The sequence below is a fragment of the Seriola dumerili genome, unplaced genomic scaffold (assembly GCF_002260705.1).
Source record: "Seriola dumerili isolate Sdu_G_001 unplaced genomic scaffold, Sdu_1.0 BDQW01000068.1, whole genome shotgun sequence".
In the NCBI taxonomy this organism is placed as follows: domain Eukaryota; kingdom Metazoa; phylum Chordata; class Actinopteri; order Carangiformes; family Carangidae; genus Seriola; species Seriola dumerili.
This window is the reverse complement of record NW_019174323.1, coordinates 16,761,033-16,775,500: the sequence shown is the minus strand read 5'-3', so window position 1 is coordinate 16,775,500 and position 14,468 is coordinate 16,761,033. Positions and strand designations below refer to the sequence as shown.

General features: G+C 37.0%; 1 protein-coding gene across 3 annotated transcripts in view; it reads left to right on the top strand.

Annotated features, from left to right (window-relative positions):
- The first annotated feature begins 7,906 nt into the window (after positions 1-7,906).
- Positions 7,907-14,468, top strand: part of LOC111220126 (urotensin-2 receptor-like) — a 33,061-nt gene continuing 26,499 nt past the window's right edge. The window contains exons 1-4 of one of the 3 annotated variants that reach the window (XM_022743106.1): positions 7,907-8,307; positions 9,410-10,125; positions 11,291-11,669; positions 13,102-13,124. In XM_022743106.1, the coding sequence (XP_022598827.1) occupies positions 9,412-10,125; positions 11,291-11,668 (1,092 nt within the window). In that variant the 5' untranslated portion in view covers positions 7,907-8,307; positions 9,410-9,411 and the 3' untranslated portion in view covers position 11,669; positions 13,102-13,124. Of the gene's footprint in view, positions 8,308-8,528; positions 8,547-9,409; positions 10,126-11,290; positions 11,670-13,101; positions 13,125-14,468 lie in introns of those variants that run through there. The other 2 variants (XM_022743104.1, XM_022743105.1) reach the window with 2 other exon arrangements.

The window sequence follows — 14,468 nt, the reverse complement described above, 5'->3', positions numbered from 1 at the left end:
TATACTATGACGTATTTTCTGACTTGTTATGCCTTACTATACTATGACGTTTTTATGACTTTTTACGCCTTACTATACTATTACATCTTTACGCCTTACTATACTATGACGTTTTTTTGACAATTTTTGCTTTACTATACTATGACGTATTTTCTGACTTTTTATGCCTAACTATACTATGACGTTTTTATGACTTTACTATACTGTAACACTTTTATCACTTTTTATGCCTTACTATACTATAACGTTTTCATGACTTTTTACGTCTTACTATACTATGACATTTTTACGCCTTACCATACTATGACCTTTTTTTGACATTTTTTGCCTTTCTACGCTATGACGTTTTTCTGACTTTTTATGCCTTACTACACTATGACGTTTTTCTGACTTTTTATGCCTTACTACACTATGACGTTTTTCTGACTTTTTATGCCTTACTATACTATGACATTTTTATGCCTTACTATACTGTGACGTTTTTATGACTTTACTATACTATCACGTTTTTATGCCTTGCTATACTATGACCTTTTTTTTTGTCTTTTTATGCCTCACTATACTATTACGTTTTCATGCCTTACTATAATGTGACTTTTTTCTGACTTTTTATGACTTACTATACTATGACATTTTTTTGCCTTACAATGCTATGACGTTTTTTTGCTTTACTATACAGTGACATTTTTATCACTTTTTATGCCTTACTATACTATGATGTTTATTTGCTTTACTACACTATGACGTTTTTCTGACTTTTTATGCCTAACTATACTATGACGTTTTAATGACTTTTTACGCCTTACTATACTATGACATTTTTACGCCTTACTATACTATGGTGTTTTTTTGACAATTTATGCCTAACTATACTATGACTTTTTTATGACTTTTTACGTCTTACTATACTATGACATTATGACTTACTATACTATGATGTTTTTCTGACGTTTTATGCCTAACTATAATATGACGTTTTTATGACTTTTTACGCCTTACTTAACTATGACATTTTTACGCCTTACCATACTATGACGTTTTTTTGACATTTTTTGCCTTACCATACTATGAGGTTTTNTATGACTTTACTATACTATCACGTTTTTATGCCTTGCTATACTATGACCTTTTTTTTTGTCTTTTTATGCCTCACTATACTATTACGTTTTCATGCCTTACTATAATGTGACTTTTTTCTGACTTTTTATGACTTACTATACTATGACATTTTTTTGCCTTACAATGCTATGACGTTTTTTTGCTTTACTATACAGTGACATTTTTATCACTTTTTATGCCTTACTATACTATGATGTTTATTACTACACTATGACGTTTTTCTGACTTTTTATGCCTAACTATACTATGACGTTTTAATGACTTTTTACGCCTTACTATACTATGGTGTTTTTTTGACAATTTATGCCTAACTATACTATGACTTTTTTATGACTTTTTACGTCTTACTATACTATGACATTATGACTTACTATACTATGATGTTTTTCTGACGTTTTATGCCTAACTATAATATGACGTTTTTATGACTTTTTACGCCTTATTATATTATGGCATTTTTACACCTTACTATACTATGCGATTTTTATGACTTTTTACGCCTTATTATATTATGGCATTTTTACACCTTACTATACTATGCGATTTTTATGACTTTTTACGCCTTATTATATTATGGCATTTTTACACCTTACTATACTATGCGATTTTTATGACTTTTTACGCCTTATTATATTATGGCATTTTTACACCTTACTATACTATGCGATTTTTATGACTTTTTACGCCTTATTATATTATGGCATTTTTACACCTTACTATACTATGCGATTTTTATGACTTTTTACGCCTTATTATATTATGGCATTTTTACACCTTACTATACTATGCGATTTTTATGACTTTTTACGCCTTATTATATTATGGCATTTTTACACCTTACTATACTATGCGATTTTTATGACTTTTTACGCCTTATTATATTATGGCATTTTTACACCTTACTATACTATGCGATTTTTATGACTTTTTACGCCTTATTATATTATGGCATTTTTACACCTTACTATACTATGCGATTTTTATGACTTTTTACGCCTTATTATATTATGGCATTTTTACACCTTACTATACTATGCGATTTTTATGACTTTTTACGCCTTATTATATTATGGCATTTTTACACCTTACTATACTATGCGATTTTTATGACTTTTTACGCCTTATTATATTATGGCATTTTTACACCTTACTATACTATGCGATTTTTATGACTTTTTACGCCTTATTATATTATGGCATTTTTACACCTTACTATACTATGCGATTTTTATGACTTTTTACGCCTTATTATATTATGGCATTTTTACACCTTACTATACTATGCGATTTTTATGACTTTTTACGCCTTATTATATTATGGCATTTTTACACCTTACTATACTATGCGATTTTTATGACTTTTTACGCCTTATTATATTATGGCATTTTTACACCTTACTATACTATGCGATTTTTATGACTTTTTACGCCTTATTATATTATGGCATTTTTACACCTTACTATACTATGCGATTTTTATGACTTTTTACGCCTTATTATATTATGGCATTTTTACACCTTACTATACTATGCGATTTTTATGACTTTTTACGCCTTATTATATTATGGCATTTTTACACCTTACTATACTATGCGATTTTTATGACTTTTTACGCCTTATTATATTATGGCATTTTTACACCTTACTATACTATGCGATTTTTATGACTTTTTACGCCTTATTATATTATGGCATTTTTACACCTTACTATACTATGCGATTTTTATGACTTTTTACGCCTTATTATATTATGGCATTTTTACACCTTACTATACTATGCGATTTTTATGACTTTTTACGCCTTATTATATTATGGCATTTTTACACCTTACTATACTATGCGATTTTTATGACTTTTTACGCCTTATTATATTATGGCATTTTTACACCTTACTATACTATGCGATTTTTATGACTTTTTACGCCTTATTATATTATGGCATTTTTACACCTTACTATACTATGCGATTTTTATGACTTTTTACGCCTTATTATATTATGGCATTTTTACACCTTACTATACTATGCGATTTTTATGACTTTTTACGCCTTATTATATTATGGCATTTTTACACCTTACTATACTATGCGATTTTTATGACTTTTTACGCCTTATTATATTATGGCATTTTTACACCTTACTATACTATGCGATTTTTATGACTTTTTACGCCTTATTATATTATGGCATTTTTACACCTTACTATACTATGCGATTTTTATGACTTTTTACGCCTTATTATATTATGGCATTTTTACACCTTACTATACTATGCGATTTTTATGACTTTTTACGCCTTATTATATTATGGCATTTTTACACCTTACTATACTATGCGATTTTTATGACTTTTTACGCCTTATTATATTATGGCATTTTTACACCTTACTATACTATGCGATTTTTATGACTTTTTACGCCTTATTATATTATGGCATTTTTACACCTTACTATACTATGCGATTTTTATGACTTTTTACGCCTTATTATATTATGGCATTTTTACACCTTACTATACTATGCGATTTTTATGACTTTTTACGCCTTATTATATTATGGCATTTTTACACCTTACTATACTATGCGATTTTTATGACTTTTTACGCCTTATTATATTATGGCATTTTTACACCTTACTATACTATGCGATTTTTATGACTTTTTACGCCTTATTATATTATGGCATTTTTACACCTTACTATACTATGCGATTTTTATGACTTTTTACGCCTTATTATATTATGGCATTTTTACACCTTACTATACTATGCGATTTTTATGACTTTTTACGCCTTATTATATTATGGCATTTTTACACCTTACTATACTATGCGATTTTTATGACTTTTTACGCCTTATTATATTATGGCATTTTTACACCTTACTATACTATGCGATTTTTATGACTTTTTACGCCTTATTATATTATGGCATTTTTACACCTTACTATACTATGCGATTTTTATGACTTTTTACGCCTTATTATATTATGGCATTTTTACACCTTACTATACTATGCGATTTTTATGACTTTTTACGCCTTATTATATTATGGCATTTTTACACCTTACTATACTATGCGATTTTTATGACTTTTTACGCCTTATTATATTATGGCATTTTTACACCTTACTATACTATGCGATTTTTATGACTTTTTACGCCTTATTATATTATGGCATTTTTACACCTTACTATACTATGACATTTTCATGACTTTTTACTCCTTAATATACTATGACAGTTTTATGGCTTTTTAAGCATTAGTATATACACTATGACGTTTTTACATCTTACTATACTCATGTCTCTTCATGCCTTACTACATTGTCGTTTTCATGACTTTTTAAGCCTCACATATATATTTATCTGACATACTGTATGTCTATAATATAAACAGACATATCAAAATACATATTTCTATTCGCTACACATATATCTATGTATATATAGTACATTGTTCCAATCCCTAACAAGTTACATATGCAATTTTTACTTCATACGTACATATATTTCATACATGGAATATGACACATTTGCATATGGGTATTCCTGAATGTAAATTCAGATCCTATATGTTAATAAACTGTTTGGGTGATGTTATCAAAAAGCCAGTCTCTTCTTACTGGAGGTGTGGACGTGGTTATGCCGTCCCTACCAATGTTGAGACCCAACCTTTATGAATTCTTCCCTCCAACTTTCCTTAACTTCATGTGTTTTCTATTAAGGTCGAGGAAAAGTAGTTAGGAAAGGACATCATTTTGACTTTTAGACTGCAACTAACAAACAAGATTTGGCAGAAGCTTGATCCCACTGTGGGTGATGAAACAATCTTGAGAACAGTGGTGAGCTGAACCAGTCTTTATATTGCAGCAGGTGGTGGAGTTTATGACTGGATGCAGATGAGGTGTGGAGGAAGACTCAGAAGGAACAGGAGTTCAGGAGGAGACCACGCCCATCTGTACAGACCAACAGAGGGAGCACAGCAGAGAACACGGGAAAACAAAATCTAATCCTAACAGTTTCATGAATAGTACATGGGTACTGGTTGACAGTTTATCGGCTTGTTGAGTGGTTAAATGTGTTGACTGAAACAAAAAGAACCTCTATTGTTATAAATTACATTCTGAGCTGTGAGTTTAAAAAGGTTACAGTTGTATATACAGGAGCATTAAAGGCTTGTCTGTGTGTTTCTGTATGAACTCTATCTGCAGGAGGCCAACTCTGATTAGATGCCTAATGACAGACAGAGTGGGGGATAAAGCTGCAGTCACACCAGGCTGAATTGAATGTAATTGCAAGCTGCTCACTGGGAAAGACTGTTTTCGTTACCCTCCCACTGGTGATAACATCTTTTGTCATTCGTGGATCAGATTTTTCTCCGACTTGGGATCGGGTTTGATGTTGATTTTTTTTTAAATGGTCTTCAAATAAAGCACCCAACTGATCCATCAGCATTTCAAGATGATAAAAACCAAAACCATCAGTTATTTTCACACCACGGGAGTCAATCTCTATGTACAAAAACTGAGATTTATTTTCTGCAGGTTCTTTGTGGTTGATTCTGGACTAGCAACATTTGGCTCAGAGCTTGGCTGTTACTTCAAATGGCAATATCAGCAACCAAATACAAGGAAGATTGAACTGACTATACTTCCAAGCTGCCGACTGGTATGCTCATGTTAGTCTCCCATGCTTTTTTTGATTGATTGATCCCCTGCCCAGTGAAACCAGCCAGGAGACAGTGAATAGAAGAAGCTGAAAGCAACACACACACAGCAGCAAATCAGATTGTTTTATTTTTATAAACATGCATTCTGCTTAAACTTGAAGCAAATTTTTACCATGTGTTATTTGCACAATTTTATTACATTGTGTTCCCCCTCAAATAGCCAAGGCACTGACTGCATAGATGATAGCTGTAGCTAGCTGGCAACATACACACCAACCATGTGTTGTGCATTTGTGCCGTGTGTGACTGACAGCTTAAAAGCTAGTAGGTTCTTTCTGCTATTCTCCTCCAGACTACTCACAGTTGAAATTGTGAAATGTGCCTTTAAGCTGTGTTGCCTAGATACAAGAGTCATCAGACCACGTTAGATGAGCTGCGCACCTTGATAGGAGTGGAGGCCCATTGATCAGCTCCTATCTCTTTTTGCACCTCAGCTCAAAAGTAATGTTTAGGTTACATGTGGCCTCAGTTTTGTTCATGTATGATCAGATAGAGCCGTCCAGCTGGGCCTGGTAAAGTTGAAGTGTAGGAAGTTTATAACGACGAGTATTGTGGAAGTACCAGCGCTTGTGTGGACGTGAGTTTTCTGCCTTTATCTCCACACTTTAAATTGCTTCAACCAAGACACGTAAACCCAAACTATTACAATGGTAACAATGTCTTAATCATACAATTTCCAGAAGATGAACATCTGGCAAATCTGTTTATACTGCATGATGAACATTACTGCAGCTACAATTACATATATTTCGTCTTCAAAATGCCCAGGACTGGCTCCTCTGGATTACATCATTACGCCACATAACCACATAAACACATAAACACAAATTACATGCATGTGTAATTTTACTGTGAATCTCTTGAGCGACCCTGGTTGTCTGCGTTATTGTTCCCAAAGGTCTCAGCTTTTGCCCATCCAGACGACAATCCAACCCTGGAGTTTTCTAACTAAAATGGGGCCAGCAGCGTTTCCAATAGTCTCCATTTTCAGTGCTAAAAAACGCCGGAGTAGTGTGGTGGACGGGAGGTGAAAATGTAGCAACAGAGATGAGATTTAAAATGAAAACATAGTAGTGTGGACGTAGCATCAGTAACGCCTTGAAGGAATGTCTTCAAATTCAAATTCAGTCAAAAGTCAAGGTCACTGTGAAGTCCCAAAGTCATACACTAATTATGACACAGTTTAACTCAAATGTTTATAAGGATAAAATGAAGTGATGACATTTTATATCCAAAAGGTCAAAGGTCAACTTCACTGTGACATCATAATGTTCTGTAAAAACCCTTCTGGCTATTATTCAATGCTGTAACTCAGGAAGAAGAGACTGTGACTTTATTTATTGGCTGGTTGTTTTATTTAACAACCAGGAGGAAGTGATTCTAGTTTTTAATTTTAATATTTTTCATTTGAAATATGAGGAGCACAAGCAGAAAAGATCCTTTCCCATACAACTTTATTGATGTATTGTCCCTCGGTAGCCTGTATGTGCAGCGACACAAGGCCAAAGGCTTGTTTAGCTTGGATCAGGCCCCCCCCCCCGCAGCAGATGATGTTTGATGACTGTACTTAGGAGGATTGCTGCAGTTGTAGGTGACATTGACTGTGGTACTATCCATTTAAAATAATGGACACTAGAACACATGGGTCAGAGTTAGCTATGCATGTTAGTGTCAGTGGGGTCGTTCTGTCAGTGTGTAATGTGTCTCAAGTCCCAGTGTTGCACATTTGTGGCACACGCCCTAGTTTGTGGCACACGCCCCCGTTGTAATGGAAATAGATGGCAAAAGGTTTGGAGAGAGAGAGAGAGAGAGAGAGAGAGAGAGAGGGAGAGACAGAGAGAGAGAGAGAGAGAGCAGAGCACATTTCCTGCATACCTCTCTCTTACCCGTTCTCCCTGTGTTCTCCCTCCCACTTTGGGCTTCAGAGTGAGACTGCCTCACAAGCACTGTGCTCCTGTCTCTCTCTCTCTCCCCTCTCACTCTCTCTCCCCTCTCTACCTCTGCCAGTCTCTCTCTCTCTGTTACTCTCACTCAGTCAAAGGGGGGATTCTCCGTAACCAGCTGTAGCTTAATGTGTTCCTCTTCTCAACATGTTGTCATCATCATTTCATTGATCTTCTTTAAGGCTGTTAAAAGAGCACCTTCCTCTTGAATCTAGACACTTTGAAGAGGCTTATTTACTGTTGAGAGCCCACTCAACAATGGAGGGATTTCTGTTGTCGTGGATGACTCATTTAGGTTATTTTCCCTCTTCGACACTGCTGGATATAGATTTTTTTCCCTTTTGTTTCACGTGCATGTTTCACCTCTCAGATACTCTGTAGAATCTGTTGGGACTTTTATAGAGTGTGAAATATTTGCAGTAAGTGTGAGGTTTGGAGGAGCAAAGTGAGACAAAGCATGGCCGATGGAACAGCTGAGTGTTGAACCCTTCTGTCCAGGGAGGCACCCCAGGTAAGACTGTATACTGAATGTGTTTATTCTAATTCGCTTGCATGCCCAAGCAGATTTGTAATTGTCCGTAAAGATATATTTCCATGTATTGACTAAAGGCTGTCGTGTTTATCAGAGCATGGCAGCCAGGTCTATTAGTGAAGGCTGAAATTTAGACTTCATCTCTGCCCCTGGTGATTTTGGAACAGCTTAAGGAAGAATACTTTCTCAGTGATTTCTGTCTGAGGCTTGACAGCTTGGTATTAATTTGACTAAAAATGTTCTCTGTGTTCCTTCAACAGTCAACTCTGATACAGTTAGCTCTTTTTTTAACAACTTGCATCATTTTGCCTGTGAACTCTCAGAGAATGAGGATAACTCAATAACTATAACTCTTATTTCCATCAGAAATTCTTTCACTGTTAAGATTTCCTATTTTTTACCAGTATTAAGTAAATAAATTGAACCAAAATGCAACCTTCAGAATATTTTGAAATATTTATTATTTCTTCTGTATTTTGCTGTTATTTTGTTTTATAAATGCTTTGGAAACCTATCTTTGAATCAGGCTGTGGCTGACTGTTCATGTTCAGTCCAAACCGATATGTCAAAAGCCATTTGACAAGCTTAGGTCAGACAAAGACACTGTTCCTAAACATCTCATTTCATTAGCAGTTTGGTAAAACTTGCGTAGCCTGACAAGAACACACTGTTCTTCATGGTGTTTTACTCTACATAAAACATTTGATTGAATTGGCATGAGCCAGGAAATATCAGAGCTGCCTTCTAAGGCATGAGTAAACTGAGGCATTTCATATTCCTCAATTTGAGTGAGCGAGTTGGTAGGTCTCCACTCCTGTAAACATGCAAAGGTACTTTAACTGAAAGATGGCAGATGTTGTACTAGTAGAGTTCTTTCATAGAGGCTTCTCTCATAAATGGAGATTATAAACGAAATTAAACAAGCTAGTACACAGTAGCTTTGATTATAATATCCCAAATTTTTTGTAAGAAAATAATAGTTTAAAGACCATTCCAAGTTAGATGACGAACGGATTGACAATTATCATTTTTCTGTGAAGTTACCACCCTCACCCTTTACTTTCTGTTCTCATCCATCCAGAAATGACCACAGTGTCCATGGAGCCTATAGGAGTCCTTGTGGAGAAGGGTGCCAATGCCACTGACCCCCCTCTAAACTCCCATGAAGATGCAGCTGCCACCTTTACCATCAGCACCATCCTCTCCATCATGTGCCTGATTGGAGTCTCGGGAAACATTTACACCTTGGTGGTCATGTGCCATTCCATGAGGACTGTAGCTTCCATGTATATCTACATCATAAACCTAGCTTTGGCAGATCTACTGTATCTTCTCACGATCCCCTTCGTGGTCTGCACACACTTCTTGAAAGGATGGTATTTTGGCAACACAGGGTGTCGGATTCTAATTAGCATGGACTTCCTGACCATGCATGCCAGCATCTTCACGCTGACCATTATGAGCACGGAGCGCTACTTTGCAGTGCTCAAGCCACTCGAAACAGTCAAACGATCTAAAAGTTACCGGAAGGCCATCGCTCTGCTGGCCTGGGCAGCTTCTCTCATCCTGGCCCTACCAATGATTGTGAGCATTCAGCTAATGACAGTGGGCAACAAAGCCATGTGTCAGCCCACCTTGTCCCCACTCTCTTACAAGATTTACATCTCCGTCCTGTTTTGCACTAGCATTGTCGCTCCAGGACTCATCATTGGCTATCTCTACACCCAGCTTGCGCGGACTTATTGGGTTTCACAGACAGAGACTTTCAAACAGACCAGGAAACTTCCCAATCAAAAGGTAAGTGCATCACAAGACAGTGTATTTTATGAGAGTCATTAAGTTTTCCCTGCTCATTTCAAAGATTTTAAAACCTCTACTGTAAAAATAAAACTGTTGGTTGTATGGTTTGGATTTAGTTTAGGCACAGAAACAACTTCATCAGGATTAGTGAAAGAGTACAGTTTGGGTACTGGGGGAATAATCATGGTCATGGTTAAAAAAAATCTTGAGGTGGGAAATTATGAGTGGTCTACTGTATAAAAGTTTAAACTTTTGTTGGCCCATGCAACAACCACAGTCTCTTCCATCTGACTTTAGAACTTCTGACATGTCTGCTAAAAGGGAGGTCTGGGGCTCTGTCATTGGTTCTCACACTAGACATTGTCCTTCACGTCTTACCCAGTCTGCAACTGAAAATCCATCAGGTTGAACCTGGTATATAGGCTGGGAGTTAGAGATGGCTCTGATGTATAAACCAACGCTGGTTATTCAGTTGTTATCATGGAGAGTGTACTAACTCCTGAGGAGGGGGGGGTGGGCTCCTCTGTCCCGTAGCTCTTAGACTGTGACATTGTTTCTCACACCTATTGCATGCACATGTTTGGGTGTAAGTTCACCAACAACACCATCATCATGGCTGAGAAATAGTTGCTATTTAAGTGTATGAGCGGTGGAGCATCACTTTGGCTCTCTGCTGAAAGGGTTCCATTATCAGTCCTCTCCCTGCTGCTTTAGGTTTTCTATTTTCCATTCCTCTCTTGCTCTCTCCTCGTGCAATTTGCTTCATAGCAGGATTTAAGACGGGTCCACTTTGTCTTATCAGAGTGATTAACAATGTGCCCAACATTATCCCGCAGTTGCATTACTTGCTCTTCATAGGGATTACTTTTACTTCCGAGCAAAACAGAATGTAGACTGTCCAACTTTGTGTTTTGCTGCTACTATTTCTCAGTATACCCGACCACATTTATAAGTCGATATGACCTGATGCTATCACAACCACTGCAGGTAACAGATTAAAAAGTGTCAAAATTAAATATGTTGTTAACTAGCTCACAACTAGCTTAACTAGTTTACTGTGTGTTGCAGGAGTACATATCTTTACTCTTTATATCATATTGTAAAACTGGTCTAAAGGAAATATGTGTTTTATGGTTCCTCTCTTTGGTCTTATGTCCCAAAGGTGCTCTACCTGATCTTCACCATTGTGCTCCTCTTCTGGGCATGTTTCTTGCCATTCTGGATCTGGCAGCTGCTGGGTCAGTTCCACCCTTCACTGTCCCTCTCCACCAAAGCTAAGCGCATCATCAACTACCTGACCACATGTCTGACCTACTCCAACAGCTGTATCAACCCTTTCCTCTACACATTGCTCACCAAAAACTACAAGGAGTACATGAGGAAGCACAAGCGCTCCTGGACAGCTGGCAGCTACTTCAGTAGAAGGAGTCGTTTTCAGCACTCACCTCGCAGGTCACCATCGTCCAGCAGTCAGCAGTGTACTGAGAGCTTCATGCTCACACACACAGCCTCCCTGCGGGCTCATAACAGCAGTCTGTGAGGTAGGAGCAGCTTTCTTTCACTAACATTTGTGATTTTGTTGCTGATGAGAAAACTATGACAACCTCTGAAGTACACTCGAAGACTGTCCCGAAACAAAACCTAGCACTGCACTGTGTTCCAGCTGTTTTTTTTCCATCTTTCTACCACCAATTATGCACCAGTAGCCTGGGAGCCAGGGATGCTTTAGACTTGGCAGCTGTGTTGGAGTTTTCTATCAGAGGAAAGCTTGGTTGTGATCGGCTATGTGATTTCAGATGGCATTGATTTCTGGCCCTCTGAAAACATGTCTGTTTAGGATTCCTACTTCCTGGTATGCAGTGTAAATGCACCCATATGGGAACTCTGCCTCTTAATATTTATGTATGGAACTGGGTGGCAACAATAAATATTTGTTTGCATGGGAAATCCAGAACTTTTTTTTATACCACTGGGTTTCAGAGAACTATTTACTTTTCAAAGGAAACAACACATGAATAAATCAAAGTCTATATGATTGGCTCATATATAATATATGAGCCAATCATACAGTTCCACCGATTTGTGCATAGAAAAGAAAAACTATATGTATTATTTAGTCAGAAAAATGGTTTCATGCTGGCTGTATATTGCTACTTGGCACTATACTGCTGTGATGACCATATATTGCATTGTGTAATCTAATCCAAGTCCAGAGGGTTAGTCCACTAGCTTCTTCTTTGAAGACTAGTCAGTAGAACAGTAGGTAGACCTGAGGGCTGTACAGCTGTAGCTCATTACCATTAATTAAGTGGCAAAACACCAAAAACAGAATCTTGGCAGTTGTCTGATGGTTTGCTTGTATAATAAAAACCACTCTGTATATTTTAATGTTCAAGAGACTGTTTTCATTTTTTAGTTTTGTTCATAAGAAACCAACAATATAGCAGATTGAGGGAATCACCTCCTGTCAATTAAAGAGACGAAGCTACCATGTGCCTTGATACTTGTGGCAACTGAGTTTTTGAAACTGACCAGTTACACTTTTAAGTGCGTCATAGCATAATTTTAAGCTTGTCACAATAAAAGCTTTGTACTTTTGAGTTTCAGGGTGATGAAGCTCTCTGTCCTTAGTTCTTCTAAATGTTACACATATAAAACAGACAGTTGAGGTTGAGGGTTAAGCGCTGGGCGAGGGGCGAAGGGTGGGGTTGTGTTACAGGAAACGTGCACACACACACACTAACATAGTTATATAAATGTCATGCCATGAAAAAGCTGAGATGCAACACACATGATTTTTTGTTGCTCTCCTGATGATAACAGCTGAGAAATTAATAACTACATAAATACTATACGAATGTGGATCCAGACTGACACAGCAGGATATTATAACTGAGTGCTTACCTTTTTCCACATGCGCTCTCCAATGAAACCAGACTATTTTCTGTACAATAACATCACTTTTCGTTTCAGTTCATCCCACTAGAGAGAACAAAGTAAGGAAAAATTCAATATTTACAATCCCGTTCATAACTTCACACTCTGCTAATGTATTGCTATTACTTTACCTTTGATTGCTTGGAGGTGTGTGCACATTGCCTGCAGAGACAGAAACAGTGAGTCATATATTACCACTCTCTGCCTTGGAATACAATGTGCTGAGTGACACCGACCATAATTCACAAGGGCAGAGAATATGGAGACACACATACGTACACAGTCCCCAATACACTCAGTCCAATACTGTGTGTGTGCTTTAATGACAACCTGTAATTTAAAGTGTTGGACAGTGATTCATTATGTTGGACTTTAAAAAGAACAAACATCAGAGCAGCTCTTTAAACCTGTGGTTTCCAAAACTGGGCCTTCAACAAAAACAGTAACAGTAATAAACAGAACAACACTGTTATCCCCTGTGTTGCTGGAGTATCTGAAAAACTTTAACAACCACAGAATCCCTGTGCACTTCAAGCCCAGTAACTGTCTGAGACAGAAGCTGGTCCACACTAAGGACCAAACACCCAGGAATAACCAGCGCAGTGTAGTGAGGGACACACAGACCTGAACACTGGGAAAACAAAACAACCACTTCACAAGTGCAGAGTCAAGTCCTGAGGTCAGGACTCAGCAGTCCACCTAAAGGTCAAGGGACTCTCACCTGAGGAGATTTTAGTCGCTGAAGACCGATGGTTTGGAAAAAGGAGTAAAAGAAGACACCTACATCATCATCACACGTAGACCACCTCCAAACAGAGGAGGTGGTCTACAACACCACTTATCAGCCACTTACAATGCAGTCCTGAGATCCCTCCCCAAGCAGCTTGACACTCTTTCAGACCATGACTCATGACTCCCTCACTACTCATACAGGGGTGGACAGTAACAAAGTACATTTACGTGAGTACTATACTTTTGTACATACATTTTTGGAGTATCTGTATGTTACTTCAGTTTTTTTTATTTTGTAAACTTCTTACTTCTACTCCACCACACTTAAAAGACAAATATTGTACTTTTGACTCCACTACATTGCTATGAAGAACTCTTACTTTGAAGAAGAGCTTTTAGTCAGTGAATTTATTTTATATTTTTTTGGAAAATGTGATAGACCATACACTGTGTTCATCACAGAAGAAAAAAAGCCACAGCCAACTCATACACTGTCAGTCATGTCTTTTAGATAAAAATGAGGCAGAAGATCCAAAATTTTCCTGCTCAAAGTTTGCTCTTCTCTAGCAGCAGGAGTCATACTTGAGACTTAAGGGAGATACAATTTTACTGCTCAAAGCTTGCTCTTCTACAGCTCAGAGGAGACAAAACAGTGATTCTCATTTCAGTCT